The sequence below is a fragment of the Cotesia glomerata genome, linkage group LG3 (genome assembly GCF_020080835.1).
Source record: "Cotesia glomerata isolate CgM1 linkage group LG3, MPM_Cglom_v2.3, whole genome shotgun sequence".
NCBI classification, from domain to species: Eukaryota; Metazoa; Arthropoda; class Insecta; order Hymenoptera; family Braconidae; genus Cotesia; species Cotesia glomerata.
Window position 1 is genome coordinate 10,916,448 of NC_058160.1, and position 22,671 is coordinate 10,939,118.

General features: G+C 32.0%; 1 protein-coding gene and 1 long non-coding RNA gene across 4 annotated transcripts in view; one reads left to right on the forward strand and one right to left on the reverse strand.

Moving 5' to 3' along the window:
• The window catches only part of LOC123261844 (filamin-A), a 32,240-nt gene that overhangs the window by 3,398 nt on the left and 6,171 nt on the right, over nucleotides 1–22,671 (forward strand). For both annotated transcript variants that reach the window (XM_044723695.1, XM_044723694.1), the window contains exons 3-23: nucleotides 2,086–2,210; nucleotides 2,270–2,400; nucleotides 2,884–3,097; nucleotides 3,175–3,480; nucleotides 3,680–3,835; nucleotides 4,024–4,165; nucleotides 4,231–4,436; nucleotides 4,711–5,590; nucleotides 10,313–10,840; nucleotides 10,923–11,058; nucleotides 11,221–11,300; nucleotides 11,384–11,551; nucleotides 14,812–14,958; nucleotides 15,276–15,503; nucleotides 15,572–15,886; nucleotides 16,934–17,152; nucleotides 17,284–17,604; nucleotides 18,485–18,706; nucleotides 21,785–21,972; nucleotides 22,200–22,404; nucleotides 22,515–22,652. In XM_044723695.1, coding sequence (XP_044579630.1) covers nucleotides 2,086–2,210; nucleotides 2,270–2,400; nucleotides 2,884–3,097; nucleotides 3,175–3,480; nucleotides 3,680–3,835; nucleotides 4,024–4,165; nucleotides 4,231–4,436; nucleotides 4,711–5,590; nucleotides 10,313–10,840; nucleotides 10,923–11,058; nucleotides 11,221–11,300; nucleotides 11,384–11,551; nucleotides 14,812–14,958; nucleotides 15,276–15,503; nucleotides 15,572–15,886; nucleotides 16,934–17,152; nucleotides 17,284–17,604; nucleotides 18,485–18,706; nucleotides 21,785–21,972; nucleotides 22,200–22,404; nucleotides 22,515–22,652 — 5,055 coding nt within the window. The remainder of the gene's footprint in view (nucleotides 1–2,085; nucleotides 2,211–2,269; nucleotides 2,401–2,883; nucleotides 3,098–3,174; nucleotides 3,481–3,679; nucleotides 3,836–4,023; nucleotides 4,166–4,230; nucleotides 4,437–4,710; nucleotides 5,591–10,312; nucleotides 10,841–10,922; nucleotides 11,059–11,220; nucleotides 11,301–11,383; nucleotides 11,552–14,811; nucleotides 14,959–15,275; nucleotides 15,504–15,571; nucleotides 15,887–16,933; nucleotides 17,153–17,283; nucleotides 17,605–18,484; nucleotides 18,707–21,784; nucleotides 21,973–22,199; nucleotides 22,405–22,514; nucleotides 22,653–22,671) is intronic.
• Nucleotides 453–1,709, reverse strand: LOC123261875. 2 transcript variants are annotated; one of them, XR_006508798.1, is made up of 4 exons: nucleotides 1,527–1,709; nucleotides 1,330–1,471; nucleotides 1,045–1,263; nucleotides 453–980 (listed from the first exon to the last, which is right to left on the reverse strand). It is a non-coding gene; the product is annotated as an uncharacterized LOC123261875 (long non-coding RNA). The 2 variants fall into 2 exon arrangements; XR_006508797.1 differs by having other exon boundaries at nucleotides 453–1,263.

Consider the following 22,671-nt stretch of genomic DNA (forward strand, 5'->3'; position numbering starts at 1 on the left):
CATAAGTAATTGCATAAACTTTGTCTATATAAGCGTATATTTGCATAGACGCTGTAATAAGCTCGGAGGTGGAGCCATTGAACATTCCATTGCCCGTACATTTATATTGTCATTATTATTGTCGCTGTTTGTAATCACGATCAATATTTTATCCGATTGTCAACGTCTTTCATAATCTTCTTTCATGTTTTTTTTTTTGAACTGACACTTGTAAGGATTATTTATCGATAAAACTGATTACTTTTTTTTACCTACCGGACATTGATCTGGTCTTTCAAGGAATTGGATTTAAAATATTTTTTTACAATTAATATTAATAAGTCGTAAAAATTTATCATTTCTTCTTTTTAATTTCTGCAAAATCACTTTAGTAAAAAAAAAAAAACTTTCTAGAAATAATTTCTGAGCTTTCTTTTACAATATTAATTCACTCGATCATCTTCTTGCTCCTTTATAATCTTCAGCTTCTCAAGATAATTTAATCCATTAAAATAATCAATATCAGAATGATCAATAACACAAAGCTTCAAGGTGTCATTTTTAAAATACCGGTACAATAATTAATCTAAAGTTATAACCTTTCTAATCTATTACCGTAATTAATGGATCCTTCAATAACTTTTCAATGAATGAAATTAATTTTATTAATAATAATAAATTATCAGAAAATCCATATAAAAAATATGACAATTAATAAATAAAAAGTATCAATAACAACAAATCCTCGGAGATCGTCAGGAGCAATAAACGTCTAGATTCCTCAGTTCATTCTTCTTATACTCTTTACATCACAACACCCACGTCCATCTCTCCAAATATAGGCGTGACGTTTGTCTCATACACTTTCATCAGTTTTAATCTGAAACTTTAAACACTAAATAATATTACCATTCATTTATTTCTTCTTCTTTTCTCAGAATAATTAAATTAAAATCCAATTAATGATTAATAATTGATAAATTTCTCTACTCGCATTGACGCTAGAAAAAAAAAAATAAAATCTTCATTAATTGCCGAGCATGACCTGAATCAAAAACGTCTTACATATCATCATTTTCATGGTCATTATCACCTCCACCATAATTATCGTCATTACTCATTACAAAACGATACATTTGAATTCCCGGTACGCAGCAAAAAAATTAACTTTAATTTTTTCCACGTACTGATTATTCATTTAATTTGTCACCGTATTTTCAATTTAATCTTCTTATCTCAGATTCTTCAACCAACTGAACTCTTATAAGGCAATTCAGCCCAGTCCTGGAAAATTAAGGATTAATGAATCAAACAAACATCAAATGAATTAATTTAAAATTTTCTACTTACAAGTTATCTTGCATCATTCACCATATTACAAATCTAAGTTGGCAATCGAAGTCTCGAGGTCGTTGCCTTTCTTGTTATAAACCAGCGCCCACCGTGTCTCTCTGTTTCGCTCTTAAACTTGCCATTATATTTTTTACAGTTACTGAAAAAAATATAAGATATATAAAAAAAAAAAAAAAAAAAAAAAAAACATTTACTCTAAACACTTGTGTCTCTTGTGTGTCACGACTTTACGTCATCTAATGTCCCACTAAGTCTGCTAAAAATCCTCTAACGCTAGCTCTGTCTCTGCTTCTGCCTGTTTATTCACATTAATATTAAATTGAACCGCTGCACTGATAACTAAAATTAAAATAAAATTATAATTTAAGGATTTTATCTTTTCTTCTGTTATAACGATTGTAATATTCAAAAAATACTGTAAAGATTAAATTTATGGACGAAACGTTTTAGCGAACGATAAATATTTTATCGCTTAAAATAGTTTGTGGTTTAATTTAATATTATCAAGTTGTTGGTAATTATATTAAGTAGCCTCGAACTGATTTTAAATTATTTGAACGTCAACTATCGACTTCTGTGTTTGTTCTTGCTATAAAATATTTTATTTTATCATTAGAAAAAAAAAAACTTGATAGAATAAATTCTTTTAATGATTAGATGATACAGGGAATTTATTTTATTTCAATTGTCATTTTTTAGTCAATGATTAAAATTATTTATGTAAGCTAAACCTTGACCACATTTATTCTCCAGGTAATGTAGACATCGTTAATGGAAACCTTAAACTGATTCTTGGATTAATATGGTCACTTATTGTTCGCTACCAAATTGGAAAATCAAAATTCCCACCGCGTAAACTCATGCTAGCTTGGCTTAAGGTCAGTAAACTATTTCTTCATATTATTTTATAATAATTATATTAATAATATTTTTACAGGCAGTGTTACCAGAATGCCGTGTCAATAATTTTACAACAGATTGGAATTCAGGTGTTTATTTAAGTGCATTATTAGATTACTGTAAGCCTGGTTTGTTTCCTCATTGGCGTCAATTGGATCGTACTGATAGGTTTGTTTATTTTTTATATAACACTTTGACAAAGAGAAATTGCTTTAGCTGATTTTTTATACCAATAATTTATTACTAAGTTATTTATTATTTATTCGCGTGAAGAAAAATTATTACTCCAAGTTTTTTTAAATAAATTCTTTGATTTTTACATTTTAATGAAATATTTCTACAAGAATTTATTTCCAATTAAATTTAATTGTATGTAAAAAAATGATTCATTTCATGATGAAGAAATAACGTAATCTATCATTAGACGTAGAAATGCAAATAGATACTATTATTATTAAAAATTAAATTTATTGAATTTTTCTTCAAGTTTTTTTGCAATAGAAAAATTTATATTCTTCTTTAAATAATTTTTTTAGTTGAGATAACAATTATTTGATTAAAATTACATGATATTTATGGAATAATTAAAAGCTGTAAAAACAAGTATTAATTTTTCTCAGTCAATAAATAAAAAATAAAATTTTATTCCAGTGTTTACAACTGTCGAAAAGCAATGGAAATTTCAAAACGTGAATTTGACATCCCAGTAGTATTAGAACCAGAATATCTAGCCTCACCATATCTCGATGAGCTCTCAGGGATGACATACCTGTCTTATTTTATGAAGGAAGGTTCTCCAGGTTTCTATGCAACACTACGTTGGGTTAATTCACAATTAACTCATGCTCCTGTCAGAAATTTTACGGTACTTTATATTCTTCTTCTTAAATCAACCTTATTGAAGCTTAATTTTATAAATTGACTATTTAAAAAAAAATTCAGACTGATTGGAACGACGGCCGAGCACTGTGCAGCATAGTCAGAAATCTTGGAGGTCCAGCGCCGACGTACGACAAAATAAAGACAGACCCCAAGTACTGGGAGTCGAACCTCCAGCAGGGAATCGACGGGGCGAAAAAGCTGGGCGTCGAGCCGATCTTGAAAGCCAAGGACATGGCAGACCAAAACGTAGAGCATTTGGGAGTTATGGCTTACGCGGCCCACTTCCAGTGGGTAAAGCCTCGTCCTCAGGCCAGCGAGCAGCTTGCAGTACACGTAGACAGCACTTCTGCCCGCGTTCAGCAGCCAGTGAGTATTTTTTACCTTACATAATTTCTTAAAATCCTACGTGCGATAAATATATAATCAGTCTTACGTTATAATGAAAGTAGAATTAATTTATTAATTAATTTTATTGTAATAAATATTTATGTCCATGCTAACTACCTACTTTCATTTTTAATAAACCATATATTTATTTATTAATTTTTTTTTTGCTCTTGTCTAGGCGGTATTCCGTTTGGAGATGCTGTCGAAAGAAGTACATCCACGTGAAGTTCGTGGTGAGATAATAAGTCCAAGTGGGAAAATAGAATGTCGTCTCACTTGGAATGGTACACACGGCAAGGGTACATTTGTACCGACCGAAGTAGGAATGCACAAGGTTCGTTGATCGTCTTAATTATCCACCATAAAAAAATAAAAAAATAAAAAACCACCTTCCATTAAAGACATTAATCTAAGCCGGCTCCTAAATACATGACAAACGATGTTGTGAAACTTTGCATGTCAATAAACCGGTAATTATTATTAATTGCCGTCGAAACCTAAAATTATTTATTTAATTGGCAGTTGATGGTGTACAATGATGGGGAGCTCGTCAATGGTTGTCCCTATTACTTCAGGGTTTTACCTCCGTTAACGAAAATAAAATCCCCCGGCATGGAGCCATGCGCTATTGGCTCTATTGTCGAGGTTCTAGTCAACAGTTACGGTAATTTATTTATTTTAATTACTGATAAGATAATTAATAAATTAAAAATATTTTTTTTTAAACAGGAACTAGTCATGACGGCATTGACGTGACAGCATGGTCACCGACAAATCGTTCGCTTCCCTGTCCGGTAAAAGAAAATAGCGGAGTGCATACCGCGACATTTCAGCCTGATGAAACCGGTGAATGGAGTATCGCTATTACACATAAAGGTACACACATACAAGGCGGTCCATTTACTTGTTTCGTCTTTGATCCAAATGGTATCAAGGTAATATTATAAATTACTCTGGCTTTTTTATTTTTAAATTTACTCCACTTTCTTTTATTTAACTTTGCATTTTTAAATATTTACTCAATAAAATTACGAGTACTTTTAATGCTCGCAGGCAATTAGTTTAGGCTATTGTCATTTTAAAATGCTTTTAGTGTCTTCCGGTCTACTTTTCTTAGCTACTTAAATAATTAGACGCTTTCGCTTTGTCTAAAAATTACATTCTTTATTTTTTAACATGACATATTTTAAAAATAATTATTATTACCAGCTAATGGATACAGAAGGTGCAATACCCGGCCAACCATTTTCATTTATAGTCGACGCGACGGGTACAGGTGGCCTGGGAGACGTCAACATCGACATAGTCCATGACAAGCAATCGGTACCATTCCGAATGGAAGACATCGGAAGAATGCGCTACCGAGTGTTTATGGTCCCGCGCGAAGCGGGAAAATACCGAGTATATTTATACTTCAACGGGTCTGACGTTCGCGGCTCGCCGATATCAATCCGAGTTGGCTCTCACAAGAGCAGAAGGTCTAAAGAAGCCTCATCTAGCTACGAGAGGTCAAAAGTTTCTTCTTTAGAAAAAAGAATGAACGGGCTGAACGTGACCGATGGGCAAAAACGACAGTCGCCAGTCTACAAGAGTTCCTCGCAGAGTCCTACTCAAAACTACCGGGACTATCATCACCAGTCATACAAAACGAATTACATGACTGAGAATTCAAACTCGTATCAGGTACCGAGTCCTTTGCAGGCTTCGAGATCTCCTGTCCAGAACTCGAGTCCTTCGTTGATCAAAGAGTCTCGGGAAATTTACTCTTCGACGACGTTCAACCGCTCAAGGTCCCCGGTGAATGTCGCACAGAGCCCCAGTTTAATCAAGGAGTCCAAGGATGTATATGCTTCTAGCTCGCTCAAGAGATCACGGTCTCCTAATTTACGAGACTCCCACACCACAGCTTCCAGTAGTGTTATCAAAGAGTCCAAGGATATTTATCAGTCGAGTACGTTGAATAGATCACGGTCACCAGCTGTCAGTCCTATTAATCGCAGCTTTAGTCCCAGGGTCAATGGAAAAGATCTTGGGCGAAGACGTGGATCTGCTGATAGTGGAGTCATTGACACTAGCAGCAACGTACGAGGTAATTATCTGAAAATTTTTATGGAAATTTAAGTAAGGTAAAAGATCCAGTTATTGACACTTTCAATTTTAATCTAATTAAAAAAATACTTTATCTTTAGATACATAATGAAGATATTATCTTGTATCTTGTCAATTATTGACATTTTTAGGTAGATTTTGTTAGAAATCTAACTATTGCATTAGTCCTCATGGTGGAATTTTCACCTGATTTTGCTATCATATGTCATAATTAGTCAAATAAGTTCCAAAAACACCATTGGTTAAAAAATTTATAAATGTATGTATATATGTATGTATATATGTATGTATATATGTATATGTATATATGTATATATATATGTAATATAACCAGCCTTGTCATCAGGATATCTCGAAAAGTTTTCAACCGATCTTGATGAAACTTGGTACACATATTCTTTGGGTAATTACCGAGGTCGAGTTCGAAGATGAGCAAAATCGGTTAATTAGTTTAGAAATGGCGGCCATTTAAAATTTTCAAAATTTTGTAAATTTAAAATTTTGTAACTTTAACCGTGAATAACTTTTGACTGACAGAAAAGAGCTCATTTCTGGAAACTTTATGGTGAAGCTGATTATATTACCTTCAATTTGACCTATAAATCTTATACTTTATGAAGATTTTTATTAATTTTATGGGCCATTCAAAAATTTTAAAATAATGAAAACTTTTTTTCAAATGTCGTTTTCTTAGAATGACTTTTAAACAGTTTTACCGACCGATTTCAAAAACTAATCAGCTCTTAACATAAAAAAACTACGTCGATCGCCACCGGACCGGTCAAAATCGCTTGATTCGTTTGTGAGATATCGTTGACGAAAAAAATCTGGAAAACGGTTGACCCTAAAGGCCATCCCTGCAACTTCCCGCCAATTCCATACCTAAACGCTTGAAATTGCACTTATGACGTTTCTAAGCTCTTCGAGCTCAAAAATACTATTTGTGTGTTATTTTGAGCTCTCCCAGCTCAAAGAAATAGCTTTTGTATGCTTTTGAGCTCTTCGAGCTCAAAAGTTTGATAGAAGTTTAATAAAACTGTATTTTTTGAATTTTCAAACTGCAATAATTTCTAAATGAATGAATCGATTTTCATGTGGTTGGCAGAATTTCACGCAGTTTTTTAGAATCTATGATGTACTTTTGAACACAAACTGATTGAACTGGAAATCTTAGAGAAATTTAAAAAATTCACTTTTTCCGAATTTTTTCGACAACGATAACTCACGAACCAATCAACCAATTTCCACGTTCTTGGTGGCGATTGACGTGATTTTTTGAGCTCTAATAATTATTTTATTTTGTCAAAAACGATCCGAAAAGAAATCTCGAAGTTATGTTAAAAAAACACTTTTTTCGAAATTTTTCGTTTTCGATAACTCTCGAACCAATCAACCGATTTTGATGGGACTGGTGGCAATCGACGTGGTTTTTTAAACTCAAGAGCTGAGTAGTTTTTGGAATTGATCGGTGAAGCCGTTTAGAAGTTAATCCAAAAAAACGATTTTTTGAAAATTTTATTTTTGAGATTTCTCAAAATCAAGCGAACCGAATCGATTCAAATTTTCACGAAATTTAATGGCAAGGATACTCTTTGGATCGCCACCTATTTCGATCCGATCGGCTGAGCCGTTCAAAAGTTATAAGAGGTTTACACACACACACACACACACACACACACACACACACACACACACACACACACACACACACACACACACACACACATACATACATACATACAGCCGCACGGACACCATCGCGGGAATAGTCAGGGAAGCTTCCTGTGACCTTAAAACGTCGAGATCTGATGAAAACTCGATTTTCGCAAAACGGGGTAAAAGCAATAACTTCCCGATTTTTTAAAATTTTCAATTTTCTTAGCGGGAAGTTAAAAATCGAAAAAAGCGTTTTTTTTAAACAAATTCCGAAATTTTTTATCTAATCAATTCACGGTTTGAAATTCATCACAGAATTCAAAAAAACTGCATCGACTGTTGTCAACTACGTGATAATCGGTTAACTCGTTTAATAGTATATTACACACCTAGGGAAGTAAAGTAAGAAATGTCTCAGATCACATGTAATTGTTGGCCGAGGCGAAGCCGAGGTCAACAAACATGTGATCTGAGGCTTTCTTATTTACTTCCCGAGGAGTGTATACTATTTTTTTGTCCGACGAAGGCGGAAAGCGGCAACTTAGTTTAGCGCAGCGGGACGAAAGTTGCCACTTTCCGCCCGGAGGGCAAAAAAAGTTATTGCGGATTGAAAATTTAAAAATTACATAAACATTTTTTATTCAACAAATTAAATAACATGAATAAAGAAAATTTCATATCACATGAAATCTACCTTCCATTTCGGGTGAGGCCGAATGGCATTTTTTAATAGTATATTACACACCTGTGGCAAGAAAATGAGAAATGTCTCAGAACACATATATGTTGCCCGAGGCAAAGCCGAGGTCGACATATATGTGATCTGAGATATTTATTATTTTCCTGCCATAGGTTTGTATACTATTTTTCTGTCCGACAGAGGCGGAAAGCGGCAATTTCGTTTAGCGCAGCGGGCCGAAAGTTGCCACTTTCCGCCTGGAGGGCAGAAAAAATATATATAAGCTCATCCCGATGTTACACTCATCGAGACTTTTTATTTGAGTACCCACATCAATTTTTCATATATTTATATATATTACTAGCTGTTACTCGCCCGCTCCGCTGGGCGCTTTATAAAATTGCATTTTAATATCTATTAGACTTGAAATTTAATTAGAGTATTGTTTTGACTTGCACAGATTCCCAATTCTATCGAATTGGCATGCACCTTTTATCCATGTAATTATTCTAGCTAATATTCATTTTAACTTTCAATGTGCAATCATTATAACATTCCCGTGTCTTTCTTACAAAAATTAATAATAATTGATATGAAAAAAAAATTTTTTTAATGAGCATTGAAAGTTTTAGTTAAAGAAATTGCAGGTCTCATGAGTGAAGAAATCTACCTAGTATATAAACATAACCAATAGAATTAAAAAATTAGGAAAACGGTTGACCCTGAAGGCCATCCCTGCAACTTCCCGCTAATTCCATACTTAGGCGCTTAAAATTGCACCAATGACGTTTTTGAGCTCTTCGAGCTCAAAAATACAATTTATGGGTTATTTTGAGCTCTCCGAGCTCAAAGAGATTGCTTTTCTATGCTTTAAAGCACTTCGAGCTCAAAAGTCTGATAGAGATTTGATAAGACACTATTTCTTGAATTTTTAAACCGCAATAACTTTTGAATGAATAAACCGATTTTTACGCGGTTAGAAGCATTCGACGCAGTTTTTCAAGCCTCACAAAGAATCTTAAATTTTGAATTGATCGCGCTAGGAATTTTGGAGTTATTCCGAAAAAACACTTTTTTCGGTTTTCTTTCGTTCACGATATCTCTCGAACGAATCAACCGATTTTGACCGGACTGGTGGCGATCGACGTGGTTTTTTGAGGTTAAGAGCTGATTAGTTTTTGGAATTGAACCTTTAAGCCGTTTAAAAGTTATTCCAAAAAAACCACATTTGAAAAAAATTTTTTTTTCAGTTTTTTTAAGATTTCTCAAAATCTATTGATCTGAATCAGTCCAAATAGTTTTCAAAATCTAAGTTTAGTCAAGCCCTTTCGAATGGCACCAACCGCGATGAAATCGGTCAAGCCGTTCAAAAGTTATAAGCGGTTCACATAGTTTCACACACACACACACACACACACACACACACACACACACACACACATACAGACACCGTGACAACCTCGCGGGGATAGTCAGGGAAGCTTCCTGTGACCTTCAAACGTCGAGATCTGATGAAAACTCGATTTTTGCAAAACGGGGTGAAAACAATAACTTCCCAAAACAATAAGATTTTTGAAAATCTTCGATTTTCTTAGCGGGAAGTTAAAAATTTATTTTAAACAAATGACAATCGAATAGAATAAATTTAGTTACAACAAAAATTCATTATTTCTAAGTCAAGAAAATATGGGTTTCGGAAAAGTAATCACCACCATATAAGTATTATTTCGATCGGTTCAGTAGTTTTCGCAGTATAACCGGAAAAAAAAACCGACTCTCCATTTATTAGCATAGATATATATTTATGTATGAAAGATATATCAAAATGCATGTGGGTACTCAAATGAAAGTCTTGATGATTGTAACATCGGGATGAGCTTATATCTTAATTAAAAAATGTCAATAATTAAGAACTAACTTTGCTATGTTGTCAACTAATGATATTTTTGAAGATATAAGCTCTTCTCAATATTACACTGATCGAAACCTTTCATTTGACTACCCACATAAATTTTTCACATATTTTATATATTTGTATGTATGAGAAGTATATCAAAATGCATGTGGGTACTCAAATGAAAGCTCTTGATGATTGTAACATCGAGATGAGCTTATATCTTTAAAAACGTCAATAGTTAAGAAAGTACAGTGCAATTTAACAAAAGTCATTATTTAATAAAGAAAAATTTCATTTATTTATAGTTCACAAGTCACGACAGTCACATAGTGACTGCAAGGTTGCTAGTATTTATTAATTTATTAGAGTCGATTTGTTTTTAATTAAAATAAAATTGCAAGTATCAATAACCAGTTCTTTTACTTTAATTATGATTACATAAATAAACAATTTATAAAAAATGATTGCAGTGTCGTCAACTTTGGGAGGAACTCCAAGGAGAGACTCCTGGGACGCGATAGCTAAAACGAAAGCCATGCTGTCTTATGGAAGCCTCGAGTCATTGGCAAACCTCGCGAATTCGGGAACCGAGCACACGAATTTTGTAAACGAGGGGTACCGCAACGGCTACAACAACTACTCCTCGACAACGAACGTCGAAAGAACGGTAGAAAACTCGAAAAATTACACAACTCGTTTCACCAGCGACTACAGATCTTCATCGCCCAAGTACAATGGCAACCACACCATGGAGAACGGACGTAGTCACACCCACGGTATCTTGAAAAATAGAAACAACAACTATTACAAATCCACCGACACAACGGACATTATCCACGAGCGATTAATCAACAACGAAGAGTTTATGAACACGACGGAACGTCGTAAAGGTTGCTTAGCTTCTGGAACAGCGCTTGATGTTCTGCCGCTTCATAAACCCGCTTCGTTTACTCTGGATCCGAGTGTCGACGGCAGCAAGGCTGTTGTTACTGTTACTGGTAATAAAAGATTAATTAATTGATCAATCTTGATCCGATAATTAGTAGGTAATTAATTGATTAATTTTATTTGGCGTTTTAGGACCTCGGGGTAAACAAATATCCTACAAGAAATCAACTCTTCGAGGGTATACGTATACGATAACTGCTGAAGAAGTTGGAGAACATACTATTCAAGTCACTGTTAATGGTCAACACATTAAAGGATCACCTTTTAGGTATTAATTGATTAATTAAATAATATTTTATTTATTTTTAAACACACACTATTTTTATTGATAATTATTTTTATATTTTTTATCTATAAATATTTAAATTAATAATTTATTAGTCTCTAGAGTATTTATGAGTTAAATTAAAAATGAAATAATTTTTTAAAGATCTCAAGCTTACGATGCAGCTGCAATCCATGTAGATAATGTACCAGACGGAGTAGTTAATCAACCTGTTGAATTTGAAAGTAAGAAGTCAATTAAAAGTTATGAATAATTTTAAAATAAAAATTAAAATGAGTAATAAAATGAAAATCTAATATTTTTACAGTCGATGGTTCCAGAGCTGGCTCAGGAAACTTAGAAATTCTAGTAAACGGCGGGCATGTAACAAGTTTCGTAAAGGCCCTGGGTAGTCATAGATTTTTAGCGTCATTTGTACCTCATGAGGCAGTAACTCATCTCGTGGAGATGACTTTCAATGGCGAAACTGTGCCGGGTAAGTGACTTCTAAGTAATTCAATTCAACCTCATTTAATTCGCCGTAATTAAATTATTACACATTTCAAATGTTTTACGAGTAAAAAAACATTTACCAGGGTCACTGACTCGGATTTCTATTGCCGTAAAAACAATCCTTCGTTGTCTAAATGACACAAACTTGGTATTGTCAGTAAAAAAAAAATTTATATAATAATTTGAAAATTAAAGGAAGATTTGTCTGATAAAAATGAACTGAAGAAGCTGACGCATTATCTAATCCTAAAAGCTATTTACAATATATTAACAACTTGTAAACGCAACAAGTTCAACGACTCGAAGAAATATTTAGCGTACGCATCAACATGACCGACACACTGACCCAGATAGTCCGTGTCATCAACATTCTCACCTTCTGTCTAGCTTATATGTATTTATATTTTCTCCTGACAAAAAACCGAGTAGTCTCTCTTGTCTTTCCATTAAGACGCTTGTTGCATCGCATCAGCTTACATTAACATTAACGTCAAGATCGTCGCTAGCCTTAGCCTTCGATGCATTATCCACTCGTGTCAAACCAAGACTTTCTTAACATTTAACTCTCGATCCAACTTACTCTTCAGCGACTTAATATGAGCTTCGAGCATTGATCTAATGTTTTAAGGCGTGGCATTGCTTATTTGGTCACCATGACGCCTACCTTTGATTTTAAATTTTTATATTACCTTGCAAATTCTTAAAGAAGAAATAATCTTTAATTTATTAAAGCGCTAGCGCCTTTAATAAATTAAATATTAAATAATAAAAAATTATTAATACAGTATAAAAATTACTAACGGAAATGTACCGTTACTTACTCGTACACTATAATAATTTTTAAATATAAATTTATATTCTTCTTAAATTATTGCACTTATTTATAGGAGTATTTTGTTATATTTATATATTGTTAAATGTTAAATCCCAAGGACACGTCATGGGAAGTGACTTAGTAGGTCATTTTAAAATTATGTACTCGATGGATTTATTTTATTTAAATTTAGTTTTTGTTGTATTTTATACAAAGGGTTTTCTTTTTAGAAGTTGAATGAATAAAATTTTTCAGAGGATAGTTTTGATTGAGATAAAACGTAACATTCTATAACTAAACGGGTTTAGTTTAAACTGTAAATAGTTAGTTGTTAGAGAGAGGTGAATGTTAAGATGAAGACGTATTGATGGAGGCATTTGTGTCACTGGGAGCGGTAATTTCAACGCGTGCCAAGCTGCATACGTTTTTTTTTATATTTATACAATCTTTTTTATTTATTATTATATTATTTGAGTAATTAATATCAATTATTGTTAGCTTTGGATTTTTAAGGAAGAAAAAGACCGATTAATTAAAACGGAGAAAATTAATACCGTTAACTTCGGAGAATGCTGCGTTGGATCGGGATCGATCCAACGACGTACAAGGGCCGGATTTGAGAAAAAAATTTTTACTCGAATATTCTTTTATTATATTGTATACTGCTGAGATAATTTCAGCGCATGCTGGGAAGATATGAGGGCTTTGAAGCTTAAATTATGCAGAATTTCCTAGTGAGGAGATGCAATTTACCTGGTCATAAGAACAGGTGATTCTCGCGGTTTAGACCCGATTTTTTTACTCATCAATCAGAGTGCGGTTTAAGCGATACCAGAGAAGGACTTCTATTTGCATCCTCATACTCAGGTATATCGGGATATACATGTACGTATCGAGTGCTGGATTGGGAAAGATAGTGGGAGGGAGTGATGGTATTGTCAGGATTGGAGGTAGATGTTTTATGTACATGGGTCTTTTATTTACTTTATATTTTATTTATAGCTATATTATTTTTTTCTTCACTTTTTTTTTATCAAATACTTGTAAAGAATTTTTAGATTTTTTTTATATACTTAATTATTTTTTAAATCATTTTTATTTATTCATAGATAGAAAATTTTTTTTAATTCATTATTGCTATTATAATTAATCTAAAAATATTTTATGTCTTTAAGAATTTTTATAATTAATAAAATTATTTGATTAAAATTTTTAAAATAATAAATATTTTCTTTTCAATTTAAAAAAAAAATATTTAGAAGCTAAAAAAAATTTTTAAACTAATTTATTTAAAAGAAAAAAATTTTTTATAAATCCCGGGAGAAAAGTACGTACCTGGAAAAGGGAGTAGAGTGGCGGAATCACCGCGGTCACACTTGTCTCGCTTCTCAGCTCGGTTGAGTCCGCTGAGAGTCGGTGAATCGCGTTTTCTGCTGACGTTACACTCTTACTCCGTTCTCGAATTTCTTCATAACTTCCTGTTTTTCTACCATATTATTATCGGGAATACACAACTGTCTGCTTATCGCTTCTATTCACATCCTTCTTATATTACTTATTTTATTAACATTTATTTAAATACCATTACCGCATCATTATCATCTTCAGCTCCAATTGTTCCTCGTTAACTGTAAATTAATACCATTAAAATTAAATATATATATATATATATATATATAAATATATAAATTTCAATACTAATTACTTCTTCATTAGAATACCAATGTGAATATTTATAATCATTTGTGCGCATAAATATTTCAATTTATAAACGTGTTGCGTGATGATGGATCTATCTATTTCGGGCCACAATAATTTTCGTCGATCGGGCAACGCGATCGATGGTGACTAGCACTTTGTTCTTCCAATTTCATTAGTTTTTAACGATCAATCTATCTCTTACGTCACTAATTTCCTCATTCTCTCTCGATCACTAAAAAATAAAAAAAAAAAAAAATAACTAACCAAGTTTTAAAAACGCGTATTATAAGAATTTTTTTAGCTCCAATTTAATCAAGGTGACCTTAGGTATACAAGTGTTTTTTTACTCAAAATAAGTGTGTTAAAATAAATGAAAATTAATTTAATAATTTTATAACAAATAAATTATGGCAAAAAAAATTGACATTTCAAAATTTATAAAAATAAAAAATGCAATTTTTTGGAAAAAATTTTTTTGTTAAATAATATTTAAAAATTTTTAAGTGCTAACTTTAATGTCATTAAAATAAAAATCGAGGCTTGAAAAAAAATATTTAAATAATTATGTTGTAATTTGCCTTGTCATTGATTATTTACTTCCGGAATTCAGAGTTATGCATTTTAACTTTTAAATAAAAATAGTATAGTGTTGGTGATGAATTCATACTGTTACTTTTTTATTATTATTATTTTTACACAGTGAATAATTAAAGTCTGTTGGATTTTAGGATCACCTTGGAGAGTTAACGTAATGCCTGGACCGAAGATGTCGGTCTTGGGGGACTCAGTAAGGCTAGTACCTGCTGGTACTCCGGCCTTATTTGAACTCTCTGCCCTTGGTTTCACCAGCAAAGAAATAGACGTGCAGATAATAAGTGAGTACTTTAAAAAAAAAATTTTTTTCTCGGAATTTATAAAGAATTTTATTTAAAAAAAAAAAAAAATCAAATATTGTATTAAATAAATTTCAACATTAATTCTAAAACTAAAAAAAAAAAATAATAAAAATAAAAAATTTAAAAGACAATAATAAACTAGGTCAAAGAATTCATAATTAAATATTTGAATGACCTATTCTTGACTTTTTTTTAACGCCTCATACATTAAAAATCAACTGGCTAAGTAAATAAAATAAATTAAAATATATTTAACAAGTAATTGAAAATTAATTGGTTATTTATTTAAATTTCAGCACCATCTAAAAGACACATAACAGCACGTGTTGATGAAGAACCAGGGCGCACAGGTGAATTCCGGGTGGAGTTTACGCCAACAGAAGTGGGTAGTCATCTGGTGGAGGTGAGCGTCGCGGGACAAAAGCTACCGGCTGGACCCCTCATCGCAAAAGTCTATAACAGCAGCCTCATCCAAGTTACTGACGTACCCAGTGCCGTTGTTGGACATGCCTGCCAATTTAGAGGTACCTTTCTTTCCAAATTTACTATTTTGTAAATTATAAACTATTAACAATAAATTTATTTAATCCAGTTGACGCTAGCGCTGCTGGCGAAGGCCAGTTAGAAATATCGATAAACGAAGGAGAAGTGCCAAATCACGTCCAAGTAGTAGGTGGTGGTCGTTGCCTCGTGTCATTTACGCCTGAATCAGCTAAGCCTCATTACATAGACATTAAATTCAACGGCGAAGCTGTGCCAGGTTGCCCTTTTGTCTGCAATGTTTCCGATACAAGTCGGGTGATTCTTAGCTTAAGTCACTTGGAATTAATACCCGTCGATCAACCGGCTAATTTTCATATGGCTGTTGATGGAAGTGGAAGTGCTGAACTTGCTGTTTCTGTTCGTGGTAATTATTCATTTTTTTATACTGATAATTATCATGAAAATAAATTAAAATTAATTTACCAGATCAAAAATTTTTTTAACAAATAAACTAGCAACCTTGCAGTAACTATGTGACTGCCGTGACTTGTGAACTACAAATAAATAAAATTTTGCTTTATTAAATAATTACTTTTGTTAAATTGCACTGTACTTTCTTAACTATTGACTTTTTTAAAGATATAAGCTCATCCCGATGTTACACTCATCAAGAGCTTTCATTTGAGTATTCACATGCATTTTTGATATATTTTTCATATATACATATATATAATATGCATAAAATATATGAAAAATTGATGTGGGTACTCAAATGAAAGGTCTCGATGAGTGTAACATCGGGATGAGCTTATATCTGTAAAAATGTCAATAGTTCACAAAATACAAGGTCATTTCTTAATTATGTTAAATTGCACTGTACTTTCTTAACTGTCAACGTATTGAAAGATATAAGCTCATCCCGATGTTACACTCATCAAGAGCTTTCATTTGAGTACCCAGATGCATTTTCATATATATACATTATATATATATATATATATGAAATATTGATGTAGGTACTCAAATGAAAAGTTTTGATGAGTGTAATGTCGGGATGAGCTTATATCTTTAAAAATATCAATAATTCACAAGATACAAGGTAATTTTTAAATTATGTATCTAGAGATAGAGTATTTTCGAATGCAAGCTAAATAATTCATAATAAATTGACTATCGGTGAGAATGATATGAAATCTTGAAAAAGCACAAATTCAAATCAAAACCTTTGCAATGACACTAAATTTCACTAAAAAAAACCGATTTTATCATATGACTATCCTGGATACAAAATTTTTCTTATTCTCTTAATAATATAAATTATGACAAAAAAAAAATAACATATAAAAATTGAAAATAATTAAAAAAATAATTTTTTGGAACAAATTTATTTGTTAAAAAAAATTTCAAGTGACTGCTAACTCTAATATTATAAAAATAAATATTTATTAATAAAAAATATTTCTATTATTAGGACCAACGATAGAATTACCAGTAAAAGTAACAGGAAATATTCTCAGTGGATTTACCGCTGAATTTACACCCCGCGATGTTGGTGTTCATTCAATAAGCGTTGAGTACAATGGTCACCCAGTAAACGGGACTCCGTTTCTAGCAAAGGCATTTAATGCTGATAAAGTATTAATCGGGCCAGTTGCTAGAGGAAGCGTCGGTCAACCAACGCATTTTACTGGTACCCTTTCATATTTAATATAATTAAAACAATTATCGCCGCTTATAATCGCGACATTAACTATATTGATTATTTTTATTGTAATTATAAGTATGAATTTATAGATAATTATAAAGAATAAAAACTTTCAGTGGACGCGAGTCAAGCAGGCGAAGGTAATCTTGAGATAACGATATCAGCTCGGGGGCAAAACATACCCACGCAAGTAACTCCCCAGGGCAACGCACGTTTCTCTGTGAGCTTCGTGCCATTCGAGGCGTGCGAACACGTGATAAACATCGCGTTCAACAAACGAACCGTCCCCGGGTGCCCGATAGTCACCCGGGTCGGCGGGGATAGCCATGTCACTGTAAGTGGTCAGGCATTGAGTAGCGCTGGCTTGGGACGTCAGAGTCATCTGACTGTCAGCAATGTTGCCGGTAGCTTGGAAGACTTAGAAGTTAACGTTGAAGGTATTTATTAGAATTTCCAGTCTGTTTAATTAAAAAAAAATTTTTTTTTCAAAAAAATCATCTATGAAATCACCGTCAGCTCGCACTGCGTCAAGTTTTTATTCACCTGCACAATGGGAATAATTAATTGTGTTAATATTAAATGTTTAAAATTTCAGTTTTTTTTTTCATGAACAATTTATATAATTATTGTACAATTAATGTGTTATACGAGAATGTATAAAACCAAGGATATTGTTACTTGCTGACTCGAGAGATTTTGTCTCTCTGTTCCAGGTCGGCCAGCTTTCAGACTACGACACTACTAGACTTATTTCTTCTAATGCTTATACTTATACTTATTATTATTACTATTATTATTATTTTAATTTACTACTCGCAGCAACTTCTAAGAGGTTTCTTAACTTTGAGCTAATTAACAAAAGTATAAGATTATAAAGACTAATCACTGGTGGCGGGTAGCTGAGTAATTGACAGTAATTGACATTAATGATATGCATCCTCGCAATAATTATAATCTCTAATAATAAATTAACGCTTACGGTCCAGTTGGGCCAGAACAAGGTGCTATAATATCCTAAGTCTTAGAATAATTGGTAATAATAAATAAAATTGTGCCAACGTGGTTAATTCCCATGCCACAGTGTAAAGTTACCGGTCAGGTGCATTGATGTCTAATATCTAACTCGTAATTTTTAGAGTAGTTAATTCTCTCTAGGGCCTTAAGCTTTTAATTGAGTAAATAATAGGTTTGATATTTAAATAATTAATGTAATTAATAATGCTTGTGAGCAATTAATGGCCGGTGGATGATAAATCCTTCCCTGTACATTGAATGGCTATAAAATATTGTAATACGACTAACAAGCGGACTTGATAGGACCCAATGGACAGGCCGTACCAGCGCAAGTCACCGACAACAAAGACACAACTTGCACTGTTGCATTTACGCCTCGCGTTGTCGGTGAGCACAGAATAACTGTGAGCCATCGTAATATTCCAGTTGTTGGTAGTCCGTTTAGTTGTAAAGTTTACGATGTCACGGCTATCAAGGTCAAGGATGCCAAAAGAGGAGTTATTGGAATGCCAGTTACATTTTTAGGTATTTATTATTTTTATATATTTATTCATTTTACTATTTACTAGCAACTTTACAGTCACTATGTGACGGTTGTGACTTGTAAACTATAAATAAAGAATATTTTGCTTTATTAAATAATGAATTTTGTTAAATTGCACTGTACTTTCTTAACTATTGACGTTTTTAAGGGAGTATTCTACTGTAGAGGCATGAATTTCGCCCGGTTTTAGAAGCGCTGTACGAAGGAAACAAAAAATATTTTTATGATCAATTTTTTTATCATTTGTTTATTGATGTTTTATTATTACATAAAAAAATTATTAAAAAAAAAAAATTAAAATTGACAAAGTTATGAGCAGCAAAAGTCCAAATTAACGAATTCAAAGATTCGTTATTATTTTGGGTTTCAGAACCCAAACATCGTTCCAATAAAGAATCAGCTGATAAACTTTCATAAATTGGTTTTATTACTTCTAAAACTTTGTCATTTAGAGGAGGATTTTTGTGGTCAAATTCGTCAATAGTGCTGTCTTCTATTGCTTTCTGATACTTGCACCAACTAGATGAACAATTCATGTGCTGAGGATTTTCGTTAGTTGAAATTTTATGAAAGTAGGTTGCCCACACATCTCTCTTCATGTCTTCAACAGAATCTGGATTTCGACAAATTGCCAAACCATAATATAAAGACAATTCATTGATAATCTTATCAGTGAGTTTACCAGCGCCTTTGCCACCAATACCTTTATTATCTTTTTTTGCTTTACGTAACCGTGAACCCATGCGTTTTTGAACATGCCCAACACACTCCTTTGTTTCTACTACCGGGTTATAATTGTAGGGGTTAATATCAAGAATGCCCTTGAAAGTTTTTGAGTCACCATCTCCGATATATCGGATATATTTGGCATTATGCTTGGGACTCGGGAACGCCTACCGTCTTTTGTTAACTTGTAGCGGTCGGACCGGAACCGATGCCACGTCACTAAAACGGCTATAACTCATGAAATAATAGGAATTTTGAAAAATCCTTTTAATGATATATTTTTGAATATCTAAACTTTGAAAATATGAAAAAAAAAAAAATTTTCGATTTTTTCAAAATTCTACAGTAGAATACTCCCTCAAAGTTATAAACTCACCCCGATGTTACACTCATCAAGAGCTTTCATTTGAGTACCCACATGTATTTTTATATATTTTTCATATACACACACACATATATATATCCTGAAATTTTTGAATAGGGATTTTTTTTTTTTTTTCAAAAATATGAATTTTTTAATTTCAAAAAAAATTTTTTTTTGTTTTTTGCAACTTCTATACAAGTTAAAGTTATGCAGATACATAATATTGTAATTTTGAGTATTTAGAAATCAAATGCACGACGTGAAAATATTAAATAATAAATTAATTTCAACTTTTATTCATTTTTTAGACATAATCTAAAAGTCAGGCTTAACGCATGATATAATTTTTTATTTTCTTAACGCATGATATATTTTGTCCGTTTCTTCACTTCAATTACAGTTTTTAACCTCAAATAACTCAAACAGATATTAATTTTCTATAAAAATTAGAAATGATTTCATGAGAATATCAATTTTTTTCGTTCTTTCGAATACTTATTTACTTACGAATTTCTGCACAATCATAGTTCTCAATCTCAAATTACAAATTATTCCCATGTTAATAAGACGACAAGTGGCATCAACAACTTTAAATGAAGTAAATAAAGGACAATTAACGAATTCTATCATGCGTTAAGGATGACTTATTTTAAGGATGCAAGATTATGTCCAAAAAATAAAAAAAAGTTGAAATTAATTTATTATTTAATATTTTCACGTCGTGCATTTGATTTCTAAATACTCAAAATTACAATATTATGTATCTGCATAACTTTAACTTATATAGAAGTTGCAAAAAACAAAAAAAAAATTTTTTCTGAAATTCAAAAATTTTTTTTTGAAATTAAAAAATTCATATTTTTGAAAAAAAAAACCCCTATTCAAAAATTTCAGGATCTTTTAAGATCATAACAAGGTATCATACAAAAAAAATTGAGCCAAAATTTTAATGGTGGTCTTCATTTTTGACGATTTTCAAAAATTCAAAATTTGACAAATTTGGCATTTTTCAAAATTTTTTTCCAAAATATTTTTTTTTCAATAGCCCCAAGTGTCCCCTTTTAAACAAACGAAAGACCATTCCTGTATCTATAATAGCATTCGAGATATTGCAAAAACAAAATTGAAAAACTGGAAAAATCGCGAAATTTTGAATTTGCATATCTTTCGAAAAAAATTTTTTTATTTTTTTTCCTTTGGCAGAACTTCGTTTTATGATAAAAGAAAACTTCTGACCAAAATTCATCCAAATCGAAAGGGGTCGATTCCAACTATTGGTCGATTTGACATGGAATGGCCCATATATATATATATATATATATATATATATATATATATATATATATATATATATATATATATGTATATATATATATTAAAAATTGATGTGGGTACTCAAATGAAAGGCCTTGATGAGTGTAACATTGAGATGAGCTTATATCTTTAAAAATGTCAATAGTTCACAAGATACAAGGTCATTTCTTAATTACGTTAAATTGCACTGTACTTTTTTAACTATTGACGTATTTAAAGATATAAGCTCATCCTGATGTTACACTCATCAAGAGCTTTCATTTGAGTACCCCCATACATTTTGATATATTTTTCATATATACATACATAAAATATATGAAATATTGATGTGGGTATTCAAATGAAAGGTCTCGATGAGTGTAATGTCAGGGTGAGTTTATTTCTTTAAAAATGTCAATAGTTCACAAGATACAAGGTCATTTCTTAATTATGTGTCTAGAGATAGAGCATTTTCGAATGCAGCCTAAATACTTATCATCATAAATTGATTATCGGTGAGAATAATATGAAACCTTGAAAAGGCACAAATTCAAGTCAAGACCTTCGCAATGACACTAAATTTCACTAAAAAAACCGATTTTATCATATGACTATCCTGGACACAAAATTTTTCTTATTCTCTTAATAATATAGATTATTTATTTATTTATTCTAGTGGAAACAAGTCAAGCGGGACCAGGCAATTTGGAAGTTACTGTTAATGGAGGAAGAGTTCCTACTTCTGCTCAAGCGCAAGGTCCTCATACATACGCAATATCATTCACACCCCGTGAACCAGTTATACATACGGTTGATTTGAGATTCAACAGTGAGGATGTTCCTGGTAGTCCTTTTAGTTGTCAGGTATTTAATGATTTTTTTTTTTTAATTCTAAGTATATTCATTTTTTAAGTAAAAATTAATTTTTTATTAAAATACGGATTTTATAAAATTATTAAATTTTATTTTGATGTTAGGTAGATAATTTTTGTAAAAAATTATTATGAAAAAAAAATTTAGTAAAAAATTTGTAAAATAATAAATTTAATAAAAAATTTGTAAAATAATAAAAAATAATATTTTATTTTCAGGTGAGCGATACTGCAAAAGTATTGATAACTGAAGGCTTAGAAAAAGTATCAGTAAATCGTCTAGCGACATTTACTATCGAAGCTGACGCTTCTCTGGGCACGCCGATGGTCGAAGTTTTGTCTCCTACTCGTGAAAGTCTGCCCGTTCAAATAAAACAAAGCGTACATGGGTCTTACACCGCAGGATTTACGCCAACTGATGTTGGTAAGTGACCGTTGATATTAAGAAATCAGGCAATAAAGCAATAAATAAATATAATAGGTGGGTGTATGACATTAAACATTTATTTATTATCTATTATTATTGCATAATAGGCGATCATAGTGTTGAAGTGAAACTAGGTGGATCTCACGTTGAAGGAAGTCCTTTTCTGGTTAAAGCCTACAACGCCAATAAAGTTAAAGTCACTGATATCAACAGTGGCGTTGTTGGGAAGCCTGTTTTTTTTAGTAGTAAGTATTTTATTTTTTT